This window comes from Triturus cristatus, chromosome 3_1 (genome assembly GCF_964204655.1).
Source record: "Triturus cristatus chromosome 3_1, aTriCri1.1, whole genome shotgun sequence".
Lineage (NCBI taxonomy): Eukaryota > Metazoa > Chordata > Amphibia > Caudata > Salamandridae > Triturus > Triturus cristatus.
In genome coordinates this window covers 1,090,362,784-1,090,382,428 of record NC_140583.1, presented here as the reverse complement: position 1 = coordinate 1,090,382,428, position 19,645 = coordinate 1,090,362,784, and the positions used below count along the sequence as shown (strand labels likewise).

At 45.8% G+C, this 19,645-nt stretch overlaps 1 protein-coding gene across 1 annotated transcript in view; it reads right to left on the bottom strand.

Annotated features, from left to right (window-relative positions):
• GRIK4 (glutamate ionotropic receptor kainate type subunit 4) overlaps positions 1 to 19,645 on the bottom strand; it is a 1,510,174-nt gene that overhangs the window by 79,319 nt on the left and 1,411,210 nt on the right. The window contains exon 13 of the mRNA XM_085645965.1: positions 16,505 to 16,618. Coding sequence (XP_085502091.1) covers positions 16,505 to 16,618 — 114 coding nt within the window. The remainder of the gene's footprint in view (positions 1 to 16,504; positions 16,619 to 19,645) is intronic.

The window sequence follows — 19,645 nt, the reverse complement described above, 5'->3', positions numbered from 1 at the left end:
GGGAAGGAGGGGTCTTCCTGTGTACAGAGAAGCGGATGAGTGGCTAAAGGGGGAGGTTTTTTTTGCATAGTTACCCCCACTTTTTGCCAAACTGTTGATGTACTTTGACTGAGTGTGCCCTGGGTTTCTGCCAACCAGGTGCCCAGGGCCTATGTTCTTTCTCTAAACTGTACTGTTGCAAAACCCAATTGGCAACTCTCTGGCCACATCTAAGTCCCTTATAAAAGGTACCATAGGTACCAAGGGCACTGTGACCAGGGAAGGCCGCTAAGGGATGCAGCACTTATTGAGCCACCCTTACAGGCCCAGTACCTTACACACACACTGCCATTGCAGGCAGCGTGTTTTGGTGCAGAACAAAGTGAAGAGTCGACATGGCACACATACCCATGTGCCATGCCTACAACCCACTGCCTTGGCATAGCTAAGCCACCCCTCTCGCTGGGTGCACTATACCAGTGGTAAGGGTACAGGTGTCTACGTCAATTCTTAGACATTGTAAGTGCAGTAATGCCATTAAGAGTATATGGTGCTGGGAGTTTGTCATTCCGAACTCCATAGTACCATAATGGCTTTACTGGAAACCGGGAAGTTTTGTATCAAACTTCTCGGCATATTAAACCCACACTGATGCCAGTGTGGGATTTAATGAAAAATGCATTCAGAGGGCATCTTAGAGATGCCCATCTGAAAAAGACGACCTAACCCTAGTGTCCTGGCTAAGTGGCTGCTCACCGGCTGCCACCACCAGACATGTTTCTGGATCCCTGGGTCTCAAGTCTGCTGCTCTCGGGGTCCTGAAACAATGCACATCCTGGGGTGAGGTACCAAGCCTACTTCCCAAGGATGGGCAGGGACAGCAAAGGGGAAGCTTCAAAGGCTTGCCGCCTTTTTGAGCTACCCCAGCCATTTGCTGCTCCCAGCAACTGCCCCCACCGGTTCTGACCCCCACTTTGGGAGGGAGTATAGGCGGGAAAACCAAGTAAGGAGAGGTGTGCCCCCCTTTGCCAATCCCACCCCTCAGATGGGGGAGGCGAGGTGAAGCACAACTCCTAGTCCCCATCTTGCAGATGGGGGACCCAGACAACCAGAGTGAGGCTTATGCCCCTTTCCCACTGGAGGGTGGCATAATAAGGGATGTACCCACCCCAAGGAAGGGACCCATTGGTCGAGACCTGTACCTGCCTGTAGTGCCCCTAAATCTAGTATTTAGGGGCAACCCGAACCTTGCCTCCTGACCTGGGATATGGTGATTTTTAACCTGCCTCGAATCTCCAATCGACACCTGCAGCCCCTTTCTGGAGGATCCCCCCGACAGGAGCCGGTAAGAAAAACCAGACTCCTGAAGTCACCCCTGCACCTGACGTCTTACGGCCTTCGATGGCCTAATCAACAGTGTTCGAGCATCCCAAGGCATCCCAACTTACCTCGCCAACCTGTGGTCGCCTTCAGAAGATCTTCGTCCCCAAGCCTGCAGTGTTTGTTGCAACTGGAGAATCCCCATTAAAATCAACAGGACTCCCAACGCCAAAACAGAACCCTGCACCCAGCCGCCCCTGTATCGCTGCGGGTGCACCTTGTGTGCTAACTCGCATCCCCCTTTGCCCTGAGGCTAACACCAGGAGCTTTGCTCCCACAACCTTGTGGCCTGCTCGTGAGCACCCACCACCCGAGGCTCCCTATCCCCCACTGGATAACATTGGGCCTCAGCACTCCGCACCCAGCTGAACTAGTGCCGCTGAGGGTGTTCTGAGAGTGCATCCTTGACTCTGGGGAAACCCTGGTTCTAACCCTAGAAACCCAACTTCCACAACCAAGTACTTACCTGTTAACCGATAACATCATTTCCTCCCACAGGACTGCATTGACTGCTTTTCTTTGAAAAATCTTCGAAGTGTGGAGTTGGTGTGTATGAAACCTCGAAAAACTGCAAATGTACCAAAACCGAATATCTTATATTTTGTCTAGGAAATGTCCCAGTGTGATATATAGGCATATCACACTGAGTAGCAAAGGTAACTTAAAAAGTAATCTAAGAAGTAACGTGTACAGTATTCTACAAAGTAACTGAAAAGTAATTTTGACTATTGATTTACCGGTAAATCAACCAACTGCATTTGAACCTGCATTCAACTGTAATTCACTGCATAAATCTTGCAAACTATTATTTCACTTATCTGTACCAGGCCTGGCTGGGTTCTAGAAATAAAATGACTAAATAATATTTTTAAACAAACAAAATTGGTCTGAGTTCAGTCTTTGAGTGTGTGACATCATTTCTTGCCTGAGTGTGTACAATTAATGCTTATCACTACCCTCTGATAAAGTCTTACTGCTCACCCACACTCCCACAAATAGAGAGTAAGGTATTATCTATTATCTACTTTTACCTCTGTCTTCCTTTGGGGTTCCACTGGACTCTATGCACACTATACCTTACTTTCGTATAGTATATACAGAGCCAGCTTCCTACAGGGTGCCCTTTCATTCTCTGCTTGGTATGGGGCATGATTTTCCACAGAAGTGTAAAAGTGCTAAACCAGATAAAAAGGTGAACTTATAGATGACAAAGTCAGCAGGAGGAAGCGCCATGACTCCCTGTGGAACTATTGAAGCACAAGTGACAGATGTGAGGAAAACACCTTTATGTAATTGTACTGAACAATTCTGCATCCAGTCAGGCAGTTGAAATGACAGAGAGTTCAAATACATTAAACGATTTGACCTTTCACAGAATTATATAGATTTAAGCAGATTTTTAAACGGCGGCGTAGCAAGAGGAGGGCGGTTTGCCCCAGGCGGCATGAGTTTTGGGGGCTGCGGCCTCCCCCCTTATCTGCAGCTGTCGCCGAAATCGCCATCACTCTACCCTCCCAGCCCCCCCTGCTCTTACACACGGCAGCAGGGCACCAAATGCAGGGGCTGCCACGGGTGGCCATAGCTCTAGCTACACCACTGCCCTGGCAGCTCCTGGAGAGTCTGAAAAGCTATTTTGTGTGCTGTGGATCTAAAGAGGAGACAAGTCTGCATTCAACCCACCCTCAGAGTTAAGGGACGTAGTGTAATTTCATAGGTAATACACTAAAAATACATGGACAAGTTAAAAAAAAACCCGCCAATTTTAGTTTTCAAATAAAAAATGGATATACATTAAATTTATGAAGAATAGTAAGTCCTAATTTAATGAATATGGACTTGATGGAAAGGATTGAGAATTGGAAACCAAGGAGAACAAGCAACACTTCTTTAATTTTTTTTAGCTGTTTTTAAAGGAACTGGAATCATGATTTTATAGTGTTTACTAAAACGAGACAAGTAATAGGTAAAGATGAACATTTAACAATGCAGAACTCATTGACAAGCCATAATATGGGAAAACATGGATACGGACATGGGTTTAGAACGTAGGTCTAGGACGATCAGATCCATGTCAGATGTTCAGGGTACCCATAAGTATTACACTTACACACAATGAGGCCAGACAGAATTGATTTACATAGTAGTTATTTTGAAAATCTGGCATGGAACAAGCACTCCTGGACCTGCCCTGGACACTTTGGCATAGAAAATGCACACAGTAAAACCAGTGGTGTAGTAAGGGGTGGGTGGTCTGCCCTGAGCGGCATGAGTTTTGAGGGCGGCGGCCACCCCCGACACCTCGCTTTTACCTGAGGCCGTCGCAGGGGTGGCCGCCGTAGGTATCGCCAGCACTCCTCACCCCACCCCGCTTTTTCACATGTCCGCTGTGGGGCGGCAAATGCAGGGGACACCACGGGTAGCTAAAGGTCTAGCTATGCCACAGAGTAAAACATGTTCTATAAGTCCAACAAACGCACAGTCAGTCGAGCATACAGGCCAACAAACATACAGGCATCAGTGCACACATAACTATGCACAGCAGGAGAGGAGACTAGGGAGTACATCACCGCAGCACAGGAAGATGAGCTGCTTTGGTGCACAAGGTGTACTGCCGCAGGGAGCACTAGACGACGCCTCTGGGAGCATTGCGTTGTAATCACTCAGGTGTGGACTTCTTGATAGCTCACTCCCAGCAACACGGTGACATTCAAAGTGTGGATTTTTAAGCGCCCCAAGTTTTGCGAAGGAGCTTAAACATCAACAATCTATCTTCTAGATATCAAATCCAATGTTTTTCAACTGTCAGTAATATGTGCACTTGGTCTTTATATTTTATATGTAGCTGTGAGAAAGTGCCATCTTTCTTGCATGGTATGCCCCCACTTTTTGCTGAATTGCTGAATGTACTTTGACTGAGTGTGCCCTGGACTCCTGCCAAACAGGTGCACGGGCCTATGTTCCTTCCCTAAAAACCTAAAACTCAAAATGGCAAACCCTGGCCACATGTCAGCCCCTGGTAAATTGTACCCTAGGTACCCAGGGCCTTGTGACCAGGGAAGGCCTCTAAGGGCTGCAGCACTTATTGAGCCACCCTTAGAGGCCCTGTACCCTAACACAAACACACTGCCCTTGCAGGCTGAGTGCCTGGGTACAAGACAAAACAGAGAGTGGACATGGCACACATCCCTGTGTGCCATGCCCACAACAAACACTGCCCTGGCATACATCAGCCACCCCTCTAGCTGGGTGCCCTATGCCAGTGGTGTGGGCACAGGAGCATGAACCCTGTGCCCCTACACTACCCAGGTCCATTCCTGGGCACTGTAAGTGCCGGTCTGCCATTTAAGAGTATATGGTGCTGGGAGATCGTCAACACGAACTCCACAGCACCATGATGGCTTCACTGAAGACTGAGGAGTTTGGTATCAAACTCCTCAGCACATTAAACCCGCACTGATGCCAGTGCAGGATTTAATGTACAATGCACGACAGAGGGCATCCTAGAGATGCCCCCTGAAACTAACCTACAATCCACGTCTGGTCTGAGGGGCTGTGTAGGCTGCCACACAGCAGACATGTTGCTGGACCCCTGGGTAGAGAGCCATCCGCTCTCCTGGGCCTGCAACAATGCACATCCTGGGATAGGTGCTAGGTCTCCTCCCCCAGGATGGGCAGGGGGAAGCTTCAAAGGCATGCCGCCTTTGTGAGCTTCTCCAGGTCACTTGCTGTACCCAGCAACTGGCCCCTACCGGTTCTCAACCCCCACTCTGGCTGAAGACTGGCCGGAAACCCCAAGGAAGGACAGGGGGTGTGCCAGACTCTGCCAACCTCACCCCTCAGGTGGGGGAGGCGAGGTGAAGCACGTCCCCGGGCTCTCGCCATCTTGAAGATGGGGAGCCCTGCCCAATCAGGACTAGGCCACTGCCCCCCTCCCATGGGAGAGTGGCAGGATAGGGGGTGTACCCACCCCAGGGCAGGGACCCAGTGGTCCCTGCCCTTTACCTACCTGTAACGCCCCTAAATTTAGTATTTAGGGGCACCCTGAACCTTCCTTCCTTAGATTCCAGATTCCAAAACAGCAAAGAAGATCAAGAAGAAAGAAGTCCTGCTGTGCATCTGCTAAGAAGAGGAAGACACCAACTGCTTTGGCCCAAGCCCTACCGGCCTGTCAACCCTCGAACCTGCTCCTGCTAAATCCCGGCACCTCGTGTGGCCAGCAACCTCACAAACCCTGGAGGACCTGGCTACCTTGTGACTGAGCATCTGGGACTCCCACGAGCAGTGGCTCTGCTCAAAGCAAGTACCTAACCCCTGGCATCAGCCAGGAACCGCGAACCCTGCACACTCTGCACCGGCCAAGGCTGGCCTGTGCTGGAGTGGACAAAGACCCCGAGGATGTCCCCCCAGCGACTGTGACCCCGAATCCGGCACCCAAGGACCCACCTCGACGCTCCAGACGACGCCTGCAGCCTCAGAACCAGGGACCCCCCCAACCGCGATCAACAGAGGGTAAGATTTCCCGACACCAAAAGGCACCCCTGCACCCAGAGCCCTGCGGCCCCCTGTGCCCGACTCCTGGGTACCTACCTATCCTCCAACTACCCAACTTACCTCTCGAAGTGGTGGGCACACCTGAAGAATCTTCGTCCCCGAGCTTGCAGCCTTTGTTCGTCCTTGAGCTTTCCCATTGCAATCCATTGAGCGCCCGAAGGCTCAAAAGCACCCTGCACGCAGCTGCCCGAGTGGCCCTGGCAGTGCAACTTCTACTCCTACCTACTTCCCCATTTGCCCTGAGCAAGTGACCAGGAGCCCAGCTCCCACAGCCGCGTGGCCTGCTAGTCAGCAGCCACCAACCAAGGCCCCCCTGCCTCCCGTAGGATAACATTGGGTCTAACTCACTCTGCACCCGGCTGCCCCTGTGCCGCTGAGGGCGTAACAACTATACTTACCTGATCCTGGGAGACCCCTGAGTCTGTGCCCAGAACCTTAACTCTGCCAGTCGAGTACTTACCCAAAAGCCAATAACTCACTTTTCTTCCATGGGGTAACATTGACTGGTTTCTTCTGAAATTTCTTCTAAGTGTGGAGTTTCTAAACTTTTAAATTATTCCCGTAAAATCAACCGAGTAACGAAAATGGAAATACTTATCTGCTATTAAGAGAGATCCCAGTGAGGGATCCTGGTGCCCAGCACTGACCCTGAAAAGTACTCCCAACTCTACTTACCACTAACTCAATTTTCTTCCATAGGAAACCATTGACTGTTTTTCTGTGAAATTTCTTGTGTCGATTTTTGCAAACTACAAATATTCTTTAAAAATCGTACCAACTGTGAAAACTTAATTACTTACCTGTTTTAGATAGATGTCCCAGTACTGAGCCTAGGAGCCCAGCACTGGATTACAAAAGTAACGAGAACGTACTTTACCCGTAACTGTCAATTTTGCAAACTTCTAAATATTCCTTAAAAAACGCCTGTATAACTTAAACGCAGTTTCTCAACTGCTTACAGGTGGTACACTAGTGCTGGATCCAGGATCCAACACTGACCTAGAAAAGTAACCATAACCCCACTTACCTGCTAAGTGAATTTCCTTCCATAGGATAACATTGGTAATTTGGTCAGAAAAAGTTTCTAAGTGTCAACTTTTAAAATAGCAAAATATTGCTTAAAAATCACAACAGTAACTAAAAAGTATTTACTCACTTGTTTCCAAGAACTGTCCCAGGACTGAATCTAGGATCCAGTCTTGGAGTTATAAAAGTAATCCTGAAAGTAATCAATTGCATATAACTTAAAATTCCCATTGAGCTCAATTATTATTATTGTGTTTGAAATTGTGTTGCCTATTGCAACAAACTGTAACTATTGCATTCCAAGTCAATTGTCTTTTGCAAAGTATTTAAATAAAGCATCTCCTTCTGAGAAAGTATATTTTGATACCTCTTGTTGGTTCTAAAATAAAACAACCATATATTTTTATATACAAACCATTGGCCTAGAGTTCAGTTCTTGAGTGTGTGAGACCATTTGTTGACTGAGTGTGTACAACAAATGCTTTACACTATCCTCTGATACTGCCTTACTGCTCGACCAAGCTACCACTTTAGAGAGTAAGGTTATATCTAACGTTAGCCTCTTCCAAACCTCTGGGGACTGTGGACTCTATACACACTGTACCTATTTGGGAACAGTATATATAGAGCCACTTTCCTACAGTTGCTATTAGAAGATGAAAGGCCATTAAAACTGTCACATAATTTGTCACTCTTTCCAACCATACGTCTGGCACACAGACTCCTGCCCCCAGTCTGTTCCACTCCCTTTGCATTTAATATTACATTTCTCAGTGCTTAATTTGTAAAAAGAAAAAAAAAAGAAAAGTAAGTGCCAGGGCCCTTTTCAGGAGGCTACTGCAGCTTGCAGCATGCATGGTCCCTGCCAGTGCTGCCAATGGCAGAACAAATACAACTACTAGCCATCACACTCCTACAAGTGTGACAATTTAGACTATTCTAGGCCACGCAAAGCTAAAAAATGGCGTGAGCAGCATGTATTATTCATATATAACATGGGTCCTCACAAACATTTTCCAGGGGGCCAAAAAGTGTGCCTGTCATGTGATCGAGGGCTGCATTGATGGTAGGTGGGGGCGGGGGAGTGTAAGGTGGGCATAGGGGAAGCAAAGCATGTATTGTAAAGGCTGACATGCACACTATGAAGAAAGAAAACATGGGGTGAAGCCTGGCTTCCCCACTTGAATAAATTGTGTGATCCTAGACAATTATTTTATTTGACTTTACCTTCTTTTTCTCCATTATCACATATAGGAGAACCTTGAAATACACTACTTCAGGATGTGCACTGTATGAAACCTTCTCTTGCATTTTATTTGCTAAACTATAATGTCATCCGTGTGTAATAGAAACCCTAGCCACTCAGATGGTAAAGATAACAACTGACTTGCCTCTTAGTTCACTATTTGCAGTGTTGCCAGGGTGGAGGGGAAGCATGAATATTTCTTAATTCATCTTTTCAAACTAGCACTTTACAGAGAAAAAAAATCTCTATGGACTGATATATTCTAATGTACTAAGACGAAACACTTCTGCATGTTAATGAAATAAATGTTTTGAATTTTGAAGACACTATCAGATTTTTGTAGTTGCAATGTCTTTACAAACTGGAAGAGTTCCTAAGTTTAAATGGTGCACTACACCTTTATTACTTCCTTTAACTATAGTTAAGCTGTAAATAAATGTGTTCCCCTTTATTTAACATATTTCTCAACGTTCGTGCTGAATCTAGAACCAGCAGCCTAGTGCTGCTGCTGACCAGGGGGCCGCATGTAAAGGTCAGGAGGGCCACATGCGGCACCTGGGCCATACTTTGAGTATCACTTATGTATATTGAATTATTAAATATCTGTTGTTGTGCTTATCTCAAAATTAGACAGACAGCACCACCATGTGGAAGACTGTCTTAGGTACCGGAGTGCCAGTGTTGAGAATTAAGTGCTGTGCCGAGCACTGGAAAACACAGGCTCAAATTAAGCACTGCATTTCTTATATGTTTCTGTTTACACTTCGACCATTGGTAGGCTTTCACGGTGCTGAAATTATAGCCGTAGGATAAAGGCCTCCTTCTCCGCCCAAAACCCCCAGGATTGCCCCCGATTAATCTCATAGCCCCAAGGAGTCACACATTTCCTACGCTCGTATGTTACAGAAGGGAGCGGTGTTCCTAATGATTATATTGTAACATTTATATAGCACTTACTACCCCTATGAGAGGAAACTGAAGCACTTATCTACATGGATAGCATGCGACACTGCTTAGGGTCCATGGTTGCATAAAATACTGCTGAGATCCCTGTCCTTCCTCCTTTTATGTTTTCATAGTGCACAGATGGGGCCCCCCATATCTTTTAGCTTCTAGAGGACACCCATTTTTCTGGGTTTTTGTAGACAGGAGGGCCTTTTTCTCATGAGATCACGTGCCTATGGTACACACTTTGTCCATTGGCCATCATGCCCCCCCCCCACTCCAGGAGAAACCACCTTCTTCTCACCTCATCTTCTGTTGAGCGTCTCCCCCGCTTCGCGCAGGCTCCACATTACCCATTAATGAGATTGAAAGACCTACCTGGTCAGACGCCGAGCAAGAAGCCAGCGCTATTAGAGTCCGCGGGTCAGAAATCCATACTTATTACATACATCTCAACAAGTGAAATTGAGAGAAATGACAGGGCCTTTTAAGGCTGTCAGATATGGTTATGGGTGATGCAAGCCAGGGAGTAGGCCTAGAGACGGAAACATTGGGGACAAACTAAATGTCAAATTAAAATGAGTAGCTAACCTGTGTGCCACAGTCCGGATTTGTGCAGACTCTTAGGAAACAAACCCTGCATTGTCTTCAGGATTGCCTTTCTTGCATAAGACTACTGTGCCCTTGTTTTTGTCTAAAGCTGTTTGAATTCATGGACTCTACTTAGGTTCATTCCTTCCAAGGTGTAGATGTAGGCACATATAGTATTATGCATGGAAAGAATCTTTCCTCTTCGTTCACATGCGCCTCATTATGCTTTCCAGTCTTGATTTGCAGCTCTACATTTCCTTGTATATGGAGAGGGAATAAGTGGGGCAGATCATGTTTGTCACTGACCAGGAGTCGGACGTTTGTGAGTTTGCACTAAATTATGGGTTAGCTCAAACATTTCACAATGGAGAGCTATGTGAAGAATCAGCAGCCCTCCTTATAAGCTCAGATCCCCTTGTATTTTTTGTAACACTTTCCAACATTTAAAGGAAAGATAAACTGTGTTCCGCACGATCCCTTTGGGTTTCATCTTTATTGGGTGGAACATCAAAGTACCCCTGAGGAAGGCCGTTGCCATATTAAGGTTGGTTTGAAACACATCAATACCGATGTCTTCGATGTGGAGCAAAACACAATCCTTCAGTCTGTGACCCTTACTAGCTTAATAAGTAAATTATTAGCATATGATTAAAGGGCCTGCACTATATAAATGACAGCAAAATTGTAAAGTCATTGATTCATTTATGCAACAATTCAAATTTCATAAAGAACTGGATTAATAATTTGTATGCACACACTAATAAATATATTTACATATTCATACAACAATTTTTAAATTATTCTGTTCCTGGGTAATGAACTCCTGACTGACTGAAATCTTTCCATTTCCCCTCAGAGATATTGCCCCTAAGATAGAGACACAATACCCCAGATGATGCCTCCACAAAGCAGTGAACTGCACAATAGACAACACACCCTTTCATTTTGTGGAGCTGACCATGACTTTGTCAAATGCAAACGTCATTCTTGCTTCATTCTATTTCCCTGTCACATTTTCTGGCTTCAATGAGGTAATTTGACAAGATATTCGAATAGTGGACTCCGTGAGGGTGGTTTTAAGATCTCCCCTCCATTCAGCCAGTTTCTCATTTTTACGGCACCATAAATGTCCAACATTGCATTTAGATGTAGTCAATCGTAGTCCCTAACTCCCAGACCACAATTTGTGTTGCTTTATATTGCTGGCTGTATGTTAGTTCTCAGCACTGCCCGTCAATGAGCCTAGGCCGCCTTGATTCTGCACGCCATCCTCCTTTCCCGCTCCTACCGCAAGGATTGGAAATACATTGACTTTCTTCCATTATTTCAGAAGCTTTAGCGTCAATGTCACCATCTGCCCTGCCACCACCTCTGCGTGGGCTGCTATTATCCGAGGATGTACCTCATCTGGCCCCATTGCCTCGATGACCCCAGGTTTCCCAAGCTCCAGCGGGGTCGTTTCCTCTGCATATGAGCTGTCATCTTCTTCCCTTGCATGTTTTCTTCCATCAATCATCTGTCGCTATCATTTTCTGTTGTGAATGCTGAACAAAGTGTGGAATAAATAATTCAGTGTTCTCTCCGTTCTCTTCCCTTCTCCCTCCTTCTGCCCCAGCATTTTCTGCTTTAGTAATGTACCTTAATGTGGTATGGTTGTCTATGTTTTATGGATCTGGCTATTTTCTCTGCTTTTAGGGCTTCGTCTCAGTGGGTCATATGTACGCACACATTTTTCCATAGACTCAGAATGGGTAAAATCCTTTGAGACATCTGGCCCAGTGTTTTGTATCCCTCCTGGTGACTCTCTAAGTTATATATAGTGGCTGTATCTGTTACTCTGGCTGGGGGGTGGGTGGAGTTTCCAGGGGACTTCAAGTGGGACTCAGTGGGGTCCCTTAGAAATAATTATGGGGGAATTGATAATTCCTCGTTTTACCCCAAAGCTCACCTACACATTTCGGTCCCACAGTGTTCCTGCGGATCTCCTAATTCCAAGAGGGCTGATACCTGCTGATACTGATCCCATGGGAACTGAGAAGGACCCGGTACTCGAATAGCTTTGGCATCCTCCTTCTAGTCCAAATGTTTCACTTTGGAATTCTCCTTCATTTTTATGACCCCTGGCAGGAGGACCTTTCTGTCACTTTCTGAGGTTGTGATGATGACATCTCTTTTTCCTTCGTAATTTTGATCTTTTTCCTTTGAGAAAGGACTGGAACCTCGATAAAGAAACCCTGTTTATCTCCATAGTTCTGCTCCAGCCAAGTTCTCTCATAACAAGCGAGACTCACTGAGTTACGCTACCATGCAACGGACAGATCTTTTCTGTAGGAGGCTGGCTCGCTATATGGTGCACTAAACGAAGTAGACTGTGCAAAGTCCAGTGAGGCAAAAGTAGATAATACTAAAACTATTTGTGATAGTGTGGGTGAGCTGTTCAGCTTATTAGAGGGTAGTGCGAAGTATTTGTTGGACTCACAGAGGCGATAAATGAGACACACAATCGAGAATAAATCTGAGACCAATTTGCAAAAATAATATACATTTTTATATAAGACCAAGAAATTTGATCTACAGTAAGTACTTTTTAACATAGCAACTTTTAAAGTATGAAAATGAATTGCTTTTGTGTGGAATTATGCACCATTGTAATCAATGGGAGACATTAGAAAAATGCATATAAAATCATATAGTTGGATCTCAAGGTTCACCTTTGGAATTTAACCCCTTGCATGCATCGGACAGCCCCTGGCCATCCGACGTCACGGTACTGGCGTGTGCGGAGGACGGCCGGGGGCCGTCCGAACCCCGCCCACTCATTAATTTGCCCGCACGGTGGGGGAATGTGTGCAGCGCGCAAGGGGTTAAGTAAGTATCAAGGCCAGGCCCAATTTTTACCAGCAGATTCTAGGGAGTGTCCCGGATTGGGCCAGGAGTAGGGTGCTTAGGTTGTTGGTAGCTGGTGCGCTACGAAGAAGGGGACCACTTGAAAACACACTGCACAAAGAAACTTAAAGGTAAGTCCAAGCAGTCCCACTCAAGTGAGCAGGTTGCAAGAGCCTCAGGACCATGGGAGGACAGCGGGATCGTTGTTAAGGCCGGTCAGGCCCGGTGCCAAGCAGATACGTCAGCCAGGCGGTGTGCGTCAAGATGTTCTCACGGTCAGGGACAGGCAGCTTGTACAGGCGATTCTGAGACAACTGGGCCAATCACAAAGTAGGCCTCAGCGGTCTCGATGTCCCTAGATGGGTGCTCATTCCCTTGGCAGTTGGAGTACGAAATGGGCTCTTCTTCTCTCTGTATGCTGCAGGGGGTCCGGTACACTGGGTATTGGCATGGATCCAGTAGGTCCTGGTGTCTTAACACTTGCTGGGGGAACAGATCTGACTCTCTGGAGCTGAAGTACCTCTTTTGATTTGGATGCTGCATCGGAGTCGCAAGTCGAACAGCAAGTCGACAAACCGGATTTCGCAGTTTTGTACCTGCAGTCTGCAGGAGAATGATAACTTCACTCCAAGGGACTTCTTTGGTGATTTGTAGACGGCTTGAGTGGCTCTGGGTTTCTTGGAGGCTTCACAGTTGCAGGATGAGACAGCACACCATGATTGTCAAGACCTTAAGACAGCATGCTGGGTATGCCACCAAAATTCTGCCATCCCAAGATGGGGGGAATTGGAAACGTTGTACTCACATCACCAGCCCGACCTTAGGAGTGGTGCTGACTGAATGTGGGCACCCCTCCTCATCTAACTAATTTTCCCACCAAATGTGGAGTAGGAAAGGAGATTGGCATCCTCCACTATCTGGAGATCTCTGGGTTGCATTTCAAAGGCGGCATCGCCTTTGAAGCTTCCGACTCAGGATGGCCATCCTGGCCTGGAGGAGATGTGAAGCACATCTGCCCATAGCAGGCTTTGTTCTGGGCCTCTGAGAGCTCTCGTCCTCACCCTATGATGTCAGAAACATGTCTGGTGGTAGCAGACTGGCTAAGACTAGTCAGAGACCACACCAGTGCTTCGTAGGTTTTCAGGGGACCCTCTAAGCTGTCTCTCATGGGCATTTATAAATAAATCCAACACTGGCATCAGTGAGGATTTATTAAGACCAGATGTGTGGTCTCAACCATCTTAGGGTACAGTGAAGCCATCATGGAGCTAGTAAACTCGTAATGACAAGTATCCAGCGCATGCAGACTCTATGGCTTCCTTGTGCACTCACAATATCCAAGAATGGACTTGATATTGTAGGGTCATATCTGCTAATGCAGATATGACCACACATGGGATATACTGCACACTGCCTTAGGGCTATAAGGCCTGCAGTAGGGGTGACTTACCTATACCTCATGCAGTGTATGGGAACATGTATGCCATGTAAACTCTTCACTTTTCTCTGCACCCAGACATGCAGCCTGCAATGGAAGTGTGCATGGTCTTGGCGAAGGGTCCCTAGGGGGGCACAATTGGTGCTGCAGCCCTAGTGGACCTTCTTCAGTCCCAATGCCCTAGGTACCAGGAGCACCATTTACTAGGGATGTACAGGGGTTGGTTAAGGTGTGCCAATTGTGATACCATTTTGGGGAAAGAACACTGGTACTGGGAACCTGGTTTGGCAGGGACACAGCACACTACAGTCAAAGATGCATCAAAAACCAGGGTAAAAGTGTAGGAGGGGTACTGGCAACAAGAACCCAGTTTCCCACACAAGCCCCCTCACCCCCCCCCTGTCCACAGGCAAGGAGACTCAGCCAAACCTGTGAGAGTCTTCTTAATCTGCCAGGCGAGGAAGAGTAGGGAAACAGGCTAAATCATTGCAGGGCCTTCTCTGCCTTACATCCTCCTGTCCAGGTAAGTACTTTTGGGGAGCAGGCCTTCCTCAACAGTCGCAAGAACCAATTTAAAATGCCCTTTGTCTATTCCTTTAGTGCCCTCACCCAATCTTTTTAGTTTGGGATTAGAGGTGTACTCCCCAGCTAATTCTAGCTTAGCCAGGCAACCCCTAGCTTACCCAAAAGGTTGCCCACAGCTTCAGTAACCCCACCATGACCAACAGGGTCAGAGGGCCTAACTTACTATTTGACATGGGGTCAGACCACCATGCCAAGAACAGTGCAGCCATAAAGGCTAACACCCAGCAGAGGCCACTGACAGCTGTCAGTGCCAAAAAACCACACCTTTAGCGCTTCAATGACAGGTGACGGAATGAACCTGCAGGTTTCTTAGGGCTCAGTTGCTTGTCTGCTGCTTTAGAGGGGGCAACACTACCCCCTGTAGTAAACACCCTTATCCCTCCATCTTTTCTCTCAGCTGAGGAGCCACCAACTCCAGCTGAACAGTTGCCTGACTAGTCAGGCCTTCTTGTGGGGTAGGTGGGGTTGCACCAGTGCCATTTTTTGGGTTCTCCCCTACTGGTGTGGACCTCCTTGGCACACTGGACCTTTGGCTAAAAGTTGCCCCCCCTTTCCTACACTTTCTCTATGTCTTTTTCTTTTGACGCGTACTTGCACTAGCTGCAGGTTCACCACCCTCAGAATCTTTGGGTGAGGTCTGGCACTGATAGGCCTTTGGCTGTAGTGCCCCCTACAAAGAGTGGTGTCCCTTAGTTTAAGATGGGTTGTAGTCAGTACTGACCCCCCTTCCCTGTCTTCTTGGTAATGGTGTACCCATACTTCATGCAGAGTATGGGGGCTTGGCACACAGGGATGTGTACCATGTCAACTCTTCACTTTTCTCTGCACCCGGACATGCAGCCTGCAATGAGAGTTTGAATGGTCTTGGCAAGAGGTCCCTAGAGTGGCACAATTGATGCTGCAGCCTAGTGGACCCTCTTCAGTCGTAATGCCCTGGGTATCAGGGGTACCAGTTACTAGGGACTTACAGGGGTTGCTGATGTTGTGCCAATTGCAATACAGTTTGGGGGAAAGAAAACTGATACTGGAAACCTGGCTGGCAAGGACCCAGCACACTCTTGTCAATGTTGCACCAAAAACCAGGCAAAAAAGTGGAGGGGGCTACTGCAACGAGAACCCAGTTTCCCACATCTTCTCCCTAAAGTCACTACGTTGTTTGTAAAGTCTGATGTTGCACACCATCGGCGACATTTTGGCGTGTTGCAAGATGTGACCCAGGCCCTAGGATAGACTCAGGATCTACTATGTGATCTGTGCACCTAATGAGCAACTTAAACTCTAAGACACGCTCATGAACTTCCTATGTTGCTGTGGTATGGGACGTAGTGACTTAAGCTGTAGGGCAGAAGATTGGTCCGGTGTCGACTGACTCAGATTTCTGGAATAAATGCTGATCTTACAATTTGAAGGAGGAAGAGAATATAAAGGCTGAAATTCTAGACTAGAATGATAGACCTTACCATGTGAATGTGATACAAGGTCTAGTGACTCAGACTTTAGGATTCATTGACGGAGCTTACCATGTGAATACGATACATGGTCTAGTGACCCGTCCCTAGGATTTATTGACGGAGCTTACCATGTGCATGCGATACAGGGTCTAGTGACCTAGACCTTAAAATTGATTGACAGAGCTTACCATGTAAATGTGATATAGGATCTAGTAACCCAGCTCTAGGATTCATAGTCGGGGCTTATCATGTGAATGTGAGACAGCGTCTAGTGACCAACACCGTAGGATTCATTGACTGAGCTTACCATGTGAATGTGATATAGGATCTAGTAACCCAGCTCTAGGATTCATTGCCGGGGCTTCTCATGTGAATGCTAGACAGCGTCTAGTGACCAACACCATAGGATTCATTGACTGAGCTTACCAGGTGAACGCGGTAGAGGATGCTGATGCCCAAGGTCATGAATGGTTTCGTGAAGTCAATAACCTTCTCCCTCTCGGCTGTGATCGTGAGGCCGGCGACAGCTAAGTCTGCTTTCTACAAAGTAAAAATCAATATGTCAGATCTGATCAACATTGACGCTACATCTGTTATGTGTATTTATGTGCATCTGTAACTGCAGGAGGGTGACACCGTGTGTGTGTGCTTGTGTGCCTGCATGTCTGTGTGTTTATGCACGTATGTGTGTCTCTCAAAGTATGTCTGTGTATTTGTACATATGTGTTCAGTGTTTGTACGAGCACTGATTTATTTTGCAACGTAAATGTGAGGAGTGGTGTGGGAGCTAGTGCCAGGATGCTGTGTTTGAGTGACAGTGCGCTTTGCAAGTACCCTTCTCATTCATTCATTCATTCATTCATTCATTCATTCATTCATGTCAGCATGTTTCATATTGGTCAGTGTATACAGGCAAAGGCATGCAGTATATGTATCTGCATGTGTCTGCCTCTGTATGTGTGCATTTGTGTTCATATGTGCTCATGGCTGTTTGCTCTTGTGTGGGTTTACATGTCTCACTTTGTATCACAGTATATCTATACATTTGTGCAGCTGTTTTCATGTTGTTACTGTGTACGTGCACCTGTGCATGTGTACATGTCTGTATGTCTCTCTGGCATGTGTGATGTCTGGGTATTTGCGTTTCCGTGTATGCATATGAACATGTGTATGCGCGTTTGCACATGTCTGTGTGCATGCTTCTGTGTGTGTTTTTATCTATGTGGCCTTGAATGTAGGTGTCTCTGTGCATCCGAGTCGACTAAACTGTGATTTTGTATCTGTGGGTTTGCGTCATTGTGTGTTTTGTGCCTCTCTCTATATGCCTGTTTCATGCATGTATCAGCCTCATTATCTTCAAAACAACACCAGTCATTGTGTGTATTTATATGTTTGCAGTGTTGTAGTGCTTAAGATCTGCGTGTGTCAGTAGGTATGTCCCTAGGCTCTGGACACACACGTCTGCCCTCGGCTTTTCGCCCCTACTGTTATCTGACCCACATACAAAGAGCACTTCCAGGAAAGCACCAAGAAATACCATTAATAGACACATGGTGGGTGTAGATGTGGCTATTTATAAGCACTGTGACTATCTTTAATTCAGCACCCAGGAAGCAGGCACTTACTTACATTAAAACCATATTATGAGATACTGCAGTCTTTTCATTCTCTGACAATGGTTCTTTATGTGCTATGTACCAAAGATGAACTTGTTCCTTTTTTGGTCATTTTTGGGTTAAGCTTTCACATAGAAGCAGAAACTGAAACAAATCAAGGTGGCTATAATTTTTTTATTTTTATTTATTTGTTTCAAATGAATCTGTTCACCCATGATGGAAATGTCCAAACCTGGGGCTCACATCACACAACAACACAAGTCTGAGGGTTGGATCTGGTCTGTTAGCTGAAGGCAAAAGGCTGTGGGAGGATGCCAAGCCGAAGGTCCACCCAGCAGCAGCGGCCTGTGCAGGCAAGAGCGGTGGGGCCGGGTTGGGGGGGGGGGGGTTTCGACAGACGAGGGAAGATCAATTATTTATTTCCCTTCGTGGTCGTCTGTCGAATCCCCCATCCCAACCCGGCCCCACTGCCCCACCGCCCTTACCTGCATGGGCCGCTGCTGCCACCCAGCCCCACAAAGGATGGAAGGGTGTGAGAGTGACAATCTGACAAAGCCTTCCAGAGGCGAGCATTTACTGACTGGCTCTTGGGGAAAAAATTACACAACAGGAACTGGCGCAGAATTGTATCAAACACAATTATACAACACAACATAGCGTGCAAATTTATTCTTTTGAGTTAGTGTTTTTATATAGCACTCATACGCCCATAAGCTTCATGGTGCTACAATGGAAGGCAGGTACAACCAGTGAAACATTTATCTTCATTATGTTTGAAAAGGCACATTACTAACTCCTAAGTCTATATATATATATATATATATATATATATATATATATATATATATATCTTACCTACTGGCGGTTGGTTAGGACCACAGTTTCCATAGGAAAAACGTTTTTTGTTTTGCTAATAACTTTGCTTATAAATATATAAAAAACCAAAACAAATTTACAGTGTTCAAAGTATTAAAAGATTCTTTTTTATCAAACCAAAATTAAGAAAACCATCTTAAAACCATTTTAAGATGTAAATTGTATTTATGAACTTTGAATATATTCACCATATTCAATGGGACTTGTTGTTTTTAAATAAACTGTTTATAGTACTCCTGTGACGCATTCAACATGAATTTACAGCTTATTAATAAATGTTTTCTGCTGTTCAGATGTACTTGTTTTGAAAAATACTTTGTCCTGAAGAAGGTGAAGAAATAATTACTCACAGAGTCGCCGCATCGACATTTCTTCGTAAAAAGTCTTCTTGTAACAAACTTTTAATATATTTGCACTGTAATTTCTCTGTGAGAATTTTTTTTTTAATTCATTGAAAATCCAAAGTGTTTTTCTGTTTTCTTCATTTTGGTTTGATGATAAAGAATCTTTTAATACTTTGAAAACTGTAAAATTGTTTTGGTTTTAACTTCACAGCACACAAATTAACATTCCGCATACTGTATTATAAAGTGGTGGTTGTGTGAAGAATATATAGCACATGAGCCATTCATAGGTTAAAACCAATATACGGACATTTCTTCCATAGTAAGATTTCGTGAACAGGGACATTTTGTGATTTTGTTTACATTGCTACCCCGTCCCTTTTTCGTAGAATCAGGATTTCTCCCTTTACTGTTTGATTGGTTCTAGGCACATTTACATCAACAACAATGGAACCAGCACAACTGCACATTACTGACCACACACAATGTCTTATAGACAACCATTTTTCTAACAAAAAGAAAACTATTCAACACTGCAGAGTTATCTGATGAAACACATGTAAATGGCAACATAATAAGCCAATCCAGTCAGGGTCAGACTAGCCTATAGGGCAGTCACTAAAGTGCACACTGTGTCACTGGAATGAAAGCTGTACCTGGCTGATGAGCCCATAATTAGGGTGAAACCAGTCCTGGGCTGCTTGTGTTCTGGTTCAGGTAGAACCTGGCCT